A 10,168-nucleotide genomic window follows, 5' to 3' on the forward strand; every position below is an offset into this window, starting at 1 on the left:
TAATACGACAACCCAATTCCCGGCGAATCAACTTGCCGGTGGGAATTTCATGACAATGCGTATGCGGACGCTTGTGAGATTTTGGATGAAATGGAGGACACATCATCAGCATGGCGATCCCGGGTTAATATTCCACAAGGTGATACAAATATGATTCACCTCCATAAAGAGTTGCATGATCTTGGAAAGCCATTGCCGAATTGACCACCACTATGAATCAATTAGCAAAGGCTCAACTTCAACAAGTGCAAAGTCCTAAGCAAGTCAATTTCATGGAGGGAGTAAACATGATGGTGAACAAAAGAAGGACCAAGGACCTGCTAGTGCGAAACCTAGCGGAGAATTATGTGCAAGAAGATAGTGGGTTTGATCAAGATGAATCTTACAATGAACGACATGAGGAGGTGCAATATGTGAACAACTACTAAGGACAAAGAAACAACTCTCAAGTCCCGAATCAACAACAATGGCGACCTCAAAGCAATCAAGGTAATTGGAACTCTAACAACCCAGATAATTGGAGTGGTGGAAACAATCAAGGGAATTGGCATAACAACAAAAATTAAGGAAATTGGAGTGGTGGAAATAGTCAAGGTGATTGGAGTGGCAACAATTAAGGAAATTGGGGAGGTAACAATCAAGGGGGATGGAACAATAATCAAGGCAACCGGAGGGTCGGGTTTTCAAAGGCCCCCGATGTATCAACAACCGAGAAACCCGCCTCCTTATCCTCCCATGGTCCATGTTCTTCCAACAAAAGTGCATTGAGAATATGTTCAAGCAAATGATGGAGAATAATGCCGATCCCGATGCCCAACTTGCCTCACACAATACATCAATCCATAACTTGGAAGTTCGAATGGGGCAAACTTCTCAAGCTCTAAATACTCGTCCTAAGGGGGCACTACCAAGTGACACGGTGGTGGACGCAAAGGGTGGGAACAACACGGGGCATGCCATGGCCGTTACTACAAGATGTGGAAAAGGTGGAAATGCACCCACCTCAAGCCAAAGGCAACTTGTGGATGAAGAGCAAGTAATGCAAGAAAAGGAGATCCCGAACAATGATGAGGAATCTAATGATAAGGTTGAGATTGATATTAATCATAGTGTGGAAGAGACTCAAGAGGAGGTGAACCCATCTAGGGATCACATTAACGACATGCCGGAACCAGTAGTGCAAAAAGTTAAGGCACCGTTGCCTAAGCCTCCACCTCCATACCCACAAAGACTTGCAAAGCAAAATGGTGAAAACCAATTCACGAAGTTTATCCAAATGATGAAAAGTCTCTCAATCAATGGGCCATTAGTTGAAGCCTTGCACCAAACCCGGTTATGCGAAGTTCATGAAGGATCTTGTGACAAAGAAGCGGTCGATGAATTTTGAAACTATCAAAGTCACTCATCAAGTGAGTGCAATTGTGAATTCAATGGCTCCCAAGGGTGCTTTCATGATTCCTTGTACAATTGGAAGTGCCGAGTTTGCAAAATCTCTTTGCGATCATGGGGCAAGTATAACTTTGATGCCCTATTAGATTTTCAAGATATTGGGAATTGGGCAAGCAAGTCCCACCTCTATGAGATTGCAAATGGCCGATAGCACTACGAAGAGACCCTTAGGAGTGATTGAGGATGCTTTGGTTTGTGTTGATAAATTCATTCCCCTAGTGGATTTTGTCATTCTAGATTGTGAGGTTGATTATGAGGTGCCGATTATTCTTGGTAGACCTTTTCTTGTTACGGGGAAGGCTATTTGTGATGTTGAAGCCGGAGAACTTACTTTCTGTGTTAGTGATGAAAAAGTGATTTTCCATGTGTGTAAGTCCATGAGGCAACCCAATAGCAATGAGGTGTGGTTTTTTGTGAACTTGGTGACCGATGTGATTGTGGATGAAAAAAGTGTTGTGATAAATGTTGGAGGCCGTCATGCTCAACTTTGATGATGACGAGATGGATGGCTTTGTGGAATGTGTGAACTCTTTGCAAGGAATGGGGTCGTACACATATGAACCCCGCAAATTGTCCTTGGATATTGAAAATATGACAGCTCCTCCTACAAAGCCTTTAATCGAAGAGCCTCATATCATTGCTTCCATATCTTCGGTATGAATTTCTTGGCCCTTCTTCTACTTTACCGGTTATTCTTTCCTCTTATTTGACTAACGTGCAAGTAGATTCTACATTGGCGATGCTACAAAAGAGGAAGAAAGCTATTGGATGGACATTGGCGGATATTCGGGGGTTAAGACCCGCATTTTGCATGCACAAGATTAACTTGGAGGAAGGTTCCAAACCATCTATTGAACCTCAAAGACTCAATGAAGCCATGCAAGAGGTTGTAAAAAAAGGAAATCATCAAGTGGTTGGATGTCGGGGTTGTCTACCCCATTTCCGATAGTTCATGGACTTCTCTGGTTCAATGTGTCCCAAAGAAGGGGGCATGACGGTGGTCACCAATTACAAGAATGAGTTGATTCCTACAAGAACAGTAACCAGCTGGGGAGTGTGTATGGATTATCGCAAGCTTAACAAAGTCACAAGAAAGGATCATTTTCCACTTCCCTTCCTAGATCATATGCTTGATAGATTGACCGGCCATGCTTTCTATTGTTTCCTTGATAGGTATTCCAGATACAACCAAATTTTTATTTCTCCGGAGGATCAAGAGAAAATAACCTTTACATGTCTCTATGGTACTTTCGCCTTCAAGCTGATGCCATTTGGTTTGTGCAATGCACCGACGACTTTTCAAAGGTGTGTGATGGCTATCTTCACGGACATGGTGGAGGATTACCTTGAAGTAATGGATGACTTCTCGATTGTCGGGAATTCTTTTGATGATTGTCTCGCAAACTTGGATAAAATGTTGACAAGATGTGAAGAAGCAAATTGGTGCTAAATTGGGAGAAATGTCATTTCATGGTGGAGGAAGGCATTGTCCTTGGCCATAAGATCTCAAAGAATGGAATTGAAGTTGACAAGGCAAATATTGAGGTGATTTCTAAGCTTCCACCTCCAACTTCGTGAAGGGCGTGCAGAGTTTCTTTGGCCACGCGGGGTTTTACCGACGTTTCATCAAGGATTTTTCTAAAGTGGTGAACCCGTTGTGCAAGCTTTTAGAGAAAGATGCTAAGTTTCATTCAATGATGATTGCATGAGAGCCTTTGAATTGTTAAAGTTCAAGTTGACAACTACTCCCTTTATCACCGCTCCAAATTGGAGTGTTCCTTTTGAGCTCATATGCGATACAAGTGACGTAGCGGTGGGGGCTGTTTTGGGGCAACGCATCAACAAGATTTTTCATCCGGTCTACTATGCTAGTAAGACCATGAATAGTGCCCAAAGCAACTATACCTTTATGGGAAAAAGAGCTCCTTTTCATTGTGTTTGCTATTGAGAAGTTCCTCCCATACTTGATGGGTGTTAAAGTGATTGTCCACATGGATCATGTGGCACTTGGTTATCTTATGAGCAAGAAATATTTCAAAGCTCGGTTGATAGGATGGGTTCTTTTTTTTCAAGAGTTTGATATTGACATCCAAGATCGAAAAGGGAGTGAAAATCAAGTGGCGGGCCACTTGTCCCGTTCAGAGGAGGAAGGGAGGCTCCATGATGGCCTTGAAATCAATGACTCCTTTCCCGATGAGCAATTTTTGGCTATTTCAATAAAAGAGGTGTTATGGTTCGCGTATCTAGAAAATTTCCTTGTGAGTGGTATCATCCCGGATGAGTTCTCTTCAAACCAAAGGAAGAAGCTTAAACGGGATTGTCAAGACTATTGTTGGGATGAACCGTACCATTTCCGGATTTGTACGGATGGGGTGATTAGAAGATGTGTACTAGAAAAAGAGCAATGTGAAATTCTTGGGGCTTGTAATTCTTCACCATATGGTGGTCACCATAGTGGAGCAAGAACGACGACCAAATTGCAAAGTTGTGGTTTAAATTGGCTCACTCTTCACAAGGATGAAAGTGATCTAGTGAAACGGTGTGATGAATGTCAAAGGGCCAGTGGAATCTAAAAGAAAAATGAAATGCCCCTCACCACCTTTTTGGAAATTGATATTTCGATGTGTGGGGTATTGACTTCATAGGTCCTTTTGCGAGTTCTTGGGGAAACATCTACATCTTGGTCGCGGTTGATTATGTGTCCAAATGGGTTGAGGTTGTTGCTCTACCCAACAATGAGGCGAGAAATGTGGTGGCATTCTTGAAGAAGAATATTTTCACAAGGTTTGGTACTCTGCGGGCTATCATAAGCGATGGGGGGTCACATTTTTGCAGCAAGGCCTTTGACACCTTACTTACCAAGTATGGTGTCGCTCATAAAGTCACGACTCCCTATCATCCACAAGCAAGTGTGCATGTGGAAGTCTCCAACCGGGAGATAAAGATTATTTTGTCGTAAATAATAAATGCTAACCGGACGTATTGGTCCAAGAAACTTGATGATGCTTTATGGGCTTATCGGACGGCTTACAAAACACCTATCAGAATGTGTCCACACCGGTTGGTGTTCAGAAAAGCTTGTCATCTTCTGGTGGAACTTGAGCACAAAGCCATGTGGGCTCTTAAGAAGTTAAGTCTTGATTGGGATGTCGCAGCTAACTTGAGAGTGGCACATTTGAATGAGTTGGATGAGTTCCGGTACCATGCATACACAAGTTCATCCTTATTCAAAGTGAAGATGAAATATCTTCATGACAAGTACATTTGGAACAAAGAGTTCAAAGAGGGCGATCTTGTGTTGTTGTTCAACTCACGGTTGAGGATGTTTCCCGGGAAGTTAAAGTCTAAATGGAGTGGCCCGTTTGAAGTTGTGGGTTTGACACCCTTTGGTGAATTGGACTTAAGAACAAAAACAATGAGGTATTTCGAGTCAGTGGTCACCGGGTGAAGCAGTGTTTGGGAAAAGTTGAAGACGGCCACGTTGTGGCGGTGATTCATTTCAAATGGTGGTAATCTGCGTCATGCCACGACGTTAAATCAGGCGCTTCTTGGGAGGCAACCCATGTTACTTTTTTCTTTTCTTTTCTTCTTTTGTAGTTAGGTGTTATTTTTGGGCTAATTGGATTGGAAATGTGTGCAGGGATGAGTGTGCTTTAAAGGAACTGTGCCAAGAAATTTGGCTAAGTGTGGAAAGAATTGCGGACCGCAATTGTATTGTGCGGATTACAAAAATTATGGTTGCAGCACCAAAAGGTGCTCTGCGGCCGCACAATTACATTGCGGACCGCACAAATTGAAGGTGGAAAATGACAACTCTCTGAAGTTGGTCCGTCAGAAAAATGGCTAATCTGCGGTCCATAAAAAATCTGCGGCCGCACAACAAATTCTACGGACCGCAATAACAAAAGGTCATATGAGCCCCCCAGGTAATAGAGTGCGGACCGCAATAGGAAATCTACAGTCGCACTCACTTCCCCTTCCCTTAGGCAGGAATCAAATAGTATAAATAGAGAGGCTAGGGCACTGTTCCCCTTTTTCCTCTCCGAGCTCACAAATTGCACAAATCTGAAACCTCATCTTAAAATTGTCTGCCTACACACCAAGCCACTGTTGATCACTCATCTCTTGCACTCACTCACATCTGGTATGGTTCATCATATTGTTAATTTATTTTAATTTTTAGATTTTTAGTGAAAATTTAGACCATTCGTCTGTTGAATCTATTTGAACAACCATGTGGGATAAATATGTAGTGGGTAGACTGGAAAAATGCTCTAAGGAGAATGGGTAAATAGATTTTCATGCTTAGATGTTGTTTCCATGTCAAAATTTTGCAAAAATTTCAAGCCCTAGGTAAAAATTGATTGTGTCTCGTAATTGGTTGATATTTGCGGCCGCACAAGAAATTGTGCGGTCTGCAGAAGTTAAAACTAGGGCACTTTAGTAAGGCATGGTTCTGCGGCCGCAGTGAAAAATTTTACGGACCGTAGAAATTCCATTGCAGCCACAGAACAACTCATATCCTATGATAAGAGAGTTTTCAATTTGGACTCTCTTGCGCGGCTGCAAGGCAATTTGTGCGGACAGCAGAAAACTGGTTGCGACCACAAAAAAGCCAATTCTCTATTATTAGAGAGTTGGCAAATTGGTGGTATCTGAGTTGCGGCCGCAATGACAAATGTGCGGACCGCAATCCATTTATGCGGTCGCAATGGAAAATTGTGCGGTCTGCAATGCCTATTCTGCTGCCGCAATAAAAATTCCGCGGACGACAATTCCCTACCCTGCAAGCATATTTTCAATTGTGCTTCACTGTCTTCTCGGGTGTGTTATTGTCTGTTTGAGCTTAACTTGCAACTAACAACTGTCTTTGCTTGGTACAGAAAATGGTTCGATCTCGAGGTAGAGGTGATACTTCAAATGGGAGGGGTGAACCTTCAAGGGGTCGAGGCAAGAGTGCTTTACCCCTCTCCTTACAAAAAATAATCACAAAGAAGACTACATCTGGCAGAGGGAGGGGTGCATAGCCCTCCGAGTCAAGTTCTTATGTCCCATCTAAGGAAGAATTGGAGGGCAACTCGGTTCAAAAGCAGCCGGTTGTCCAATCAAAGCCACCAGGAAGGTATCAACTCCGAGATGAGCCTTCCACATCATAGAGCACTTCTGAAAGTTCGGAAAGTGCTAGTCAGGCTTCTGAGCCATCAACTACACCTATCCCTAAGGCACCGGATGCTACAGTTAATGACATCCCCGATGATGGCAGAGGGATATGCTACAGAGTCCGACCTTGAAAGGTCGAGAAAGAAAGAGGTATGGGAGGATCACTTTATCAGTTTGGCTGCGGTAGACATGTGATTTTTGACCCTCCCCAAGATTTTATATATTTTATCATGTAAATATTTAGTTTAGGCCTAATATAGTTATTTCAACTAATTTTGACTCTTTTACTTTATTTTATCACAAAAAATGAAATTACAAAAAATAATTTCATTAATGTTTTGTAGTCATTTTTAATCTTGAAAAAAAATACCAAAAATAGGTTTGTTTTAACAGTTAGTGATTATTTTAATAGTTATTTTATTTAAGTAGGATTAATTAGTAAATAAGGTAGTATTTCAGCCTTGTTCAAAGAGAAAGAATACAATTTGGGCTCAAATAACCCATTTTCTAGGCCTAATTCTCGGATCTAGCCCAAATAACCTTAGCCCATAATTCCTAGGACCATACCCCTTAACCTAAAAAACCCTACAAAAACTAACCTAGAGCTAACACCTAAGACCCTAAAGACAAAAGCATCCCCCATTACACCCAAAAAAGAACCCCACCCCCAGCGTTGCATCATCTTCATAAGCCGCAAGACTTAGACCTAGAGAACTTTAACGCCTGGATCTAGACAGAAGAGCCGAGCTTCATCACCTTCAGCCATTTCCATGAAAAAAACCAAGCTCCTTCATCTTCCCTGAACGAAAAATGAACAGACACATTAGACCTTCCATAGAATGAAGCTGAGTTTCTTCATCACCTTTCAGCCGTTTTCCATGAGCACACCCTAAGGCTAAGCTTCCTTCTTCTTGGACAAGAAAAGAAAAAAAACCTAACGCCTAAAAAGATCCAGCCATTTCTGATCAAAACTTTCAGCAATATGGACTTAAGCTCAGCGACAGAGTACACACACACGATCTAACTCCCCATTTCCTGTCCGTTGGGCTCGCCGGAAAACGAGCCACACCAGCCAACGATCTTCAATCGCCAGCTCTCACCCTTTCCATGGCTGCCGCTGCTGGAGGTGATTATCGGCGATGGCCATGACTGTCACTCCTGTGCCTAACTATTGTTCCTGTCATTTCTTTCACCTCTATTGTCATTGTTTCACCGGAGTCGCTCCATCGACGTCGAACGAACAGAAAATCGGCGATAATCGTCAAAACCGCTGAATCTGTTTCTGCTGAGTTGTATCGAAATTAACATGTTGATGTCGTCTGAGGTCGTGATTCGAGGTGCCGGTTCGAGGTCCGTTGTTCAACTTTATCGTGGTTCCGACGAGTTTCGAGGTTTGGATCGTAGTTTCGTCGAGGTTTCCATTTTGGTCTGGTGATTAATTCCGTTTTTTTTTTGTGGGAAGATTCAATGTAAGATTCACTTTCTTTCATTTTGGTTTTGTTCTGATTACATGTTGTTCACTATGTGTTTTCTTTCTTCAGTAACCTATGTGTAGAGTAGTGTTTTTCTTCGATTATTTCATTTGATTTAGCTGTAGAATTTCTCTATTAGAAGGTGTATTAATTGTATATTTTGTGAAAGTAGGAAGTTTTCCTAACTCTGTTGAATAGCGTGGATGTAAAGTTAGTCCTAAACCATTGGATAAATTAATTTATGATCTGTTAGTATGCTTTTAGACCCGCGTTTAATATATTATTGTGATTGTGTACACGTTCGCATGACATAATTACGATTCTAAAAATCAATTCGTAGTATGCGTCCGCGCAACTTCGACCAAACTTTCTCAATAATAATAAAATTGTTATTAATATAGTCCGCTTTAATTGAATGTAGTTCTTTTAGACCGAGGTGTGCCATCCATAATTGAATCCCTATGGCCCTCATATTAATTTTGTAACTTAGCTATTAAAAAAGAATATTCGTAGACAAGCCTTTAGGCGCGACTTAATCTACTATTGTGACTGTGTACACGTTCGCGTGACATAATTACGATTTTAAAAAACAAAATCGGAGTATGCGTTCGCGCAACTTCAACTAAACCTTTTTAATAATATTAATAAAGCGTTACTAATTGTGGACACATTCGCGTGACATGATGTTTGACGCGCCAAACAAATGGGTACACGTACGCGTGACATGTTTTAAGTTAATTTCTTAATTAAAAGAGGTGAAAGCACATAGGTTCCAAAACGAGTAGTTAAACAATTTGATTAAGCCAAGTATGATCAAAGTGACCGTGCTAAAACCAGGGAACTCGGGAGTGCCTAACAGCTTCTCCCGGGTTAACACAATTCCTTACCCGGATTTCTGTGTTTCGCAGACGTTAAACAAGAGTCAAATCTCCTCGATTCGGGATTCTAATCCGGTGACTTGGGACACGATAAACTATCCCAAGTGGCGACTCTGATCTTAAATAATAATCCCGTTTCGATTGTCACTTAAATTGAAAAAACTCCCTTATACCCCTTCTCGGGGTAGTAAAAAAGGAGGTGTGACAGCTGCTTTCTCTAGCTTCCATGAGTGGTGGCCAGTGAGGTCGCTCACTCTTGAGCGACAACTTCAATTGAAAGATCTAGAAAAGTACAACCATGTAGTGTTGAGGCAGTTTAGAGAACCCAAAGGGTGGTGTGGTTTACCTAGAGCGTGATGGATGCTAAGGAGTACGTTGTCCAGGAATTCTACGCGAATGTGGCGCACATGAAAAAGGGGACAAAAGTGAGAAACCTCAAGGTGCGATTTGACCAGCACACATTGAACACATACTTGGGGTTTGATGATGTCGAACCCATAGAGTACTTATTGATGTATGCACTTGGGGAGGAAGCTCGTCCCTGGTTAGCAGAGATTCTTGCAGCTCCTGGGCCACCACCACCATGGATCATAGCAGGGGTTCATATTCGGAGGAACACTCTAAACTTTGAGGCGAAGAGGTGGCAGACCTTTGTCTGCAGCAGACTAGACCCGTGCCAGAATGAGACCTATCTTTCAATCCCGTTGGGCAGTGCTAGTTTCTTCTATCATGGGCAGGTACCCGATCAATGTGGGCGTTGTGGTCTCGGCCAAGATCTCTGTGATCGCTAAGCAAGCAGACTTTTCTTACCCGTACCCCAACACTATTACAGAGTATCTCACGGATGCGGGGGTAGAGCCGAGGGATTACGATACGAAAATGCGGCCGAAGAAGCCATTCTCATGGTACTCTCTGCTGGATACTACAAACCCAAAGAAGAAGGTTCAACCTCCTACCACTACGGGACAGTCTGATGAGCCAGCTATGGTAGTTGCAGAGGCAGTTGGTGGTCCATCCACTTCGGCTGAGCCTTCCTCCAGTGCCGCAGCAATGCCTCCACCACCATCTTTAGTTCCCACTGCATTTCCTGCCACATGTTCCATGCCTACTACTCCGTTTTTTGTGCTATGAGTCTCCCAGACACTGGCGAGCCTCAACAACTGGATGCAGATAGCCACTGCAAAGCCATATGACATATCCAGCACTGTT

The 10,168-nt window shown here is 42.6% G+C and overlaps 1 protein-coding gene across 1 annotated transcript; it reads left to right on the forward strand.

Moving 5' to 3' along the window:
* The first annotated feature begins 958 nt into the window (after positions 1-958).
* LOC109238045 lies at positions 959-6,476 on the forward strand. The gene is made up of 3 exons (XM_019404471.1): positions 959-1,372; positions 1,536-1,802; positions 6,333-6,476. The coding sequence occupies exons 1-3, from the start codon at positions 959-961 to the stop codon at positions 6,474-6,476; spliced, it is 825 nt and encodes a 274-aa protein (XP_019260016.1).
* Positions 6,477-10,168: the final 3,692 nt, after the last annotated feature.

This window comes from Nicotiana attenuata, unplaced genomic scaffold, assembly GCF_001879085.1.
Source record: "Nicotiana attenuata strain UT unplaced genomic scaffold, NIATTr2, whole genome shotgun sequence".
Lineage (NCBI taxonomy): Eukaryota > Viridiplantae > Streptophyta > Magnoliopsida > Solanales > Solanaceae > Nicotiana > Nicotiana attenuata.

Coding starts and splice junctions, on each gene's coding strand:
- LOC109238045 (XM_019404471.1), top strand. CDS start 959: ATGGCCGTTACTACAAGATGTGGAAAAGGTGGAAATGCACCCACCTCA. Junction 1,373..1,535: donor GATCTTGTGACAAAGAAGCG/GTCGATGAATTT, acceptor ATGCCCTATTAG/ATTTTCAAGATATTGGGAAT. Junction 1,803..6,332: donor TCTGTGTTAGTGATGAAAAA/GTGATTTTCCAT, acceptor TGCTTGGTACAG/AAAATGGTTCGATCTCGAGG.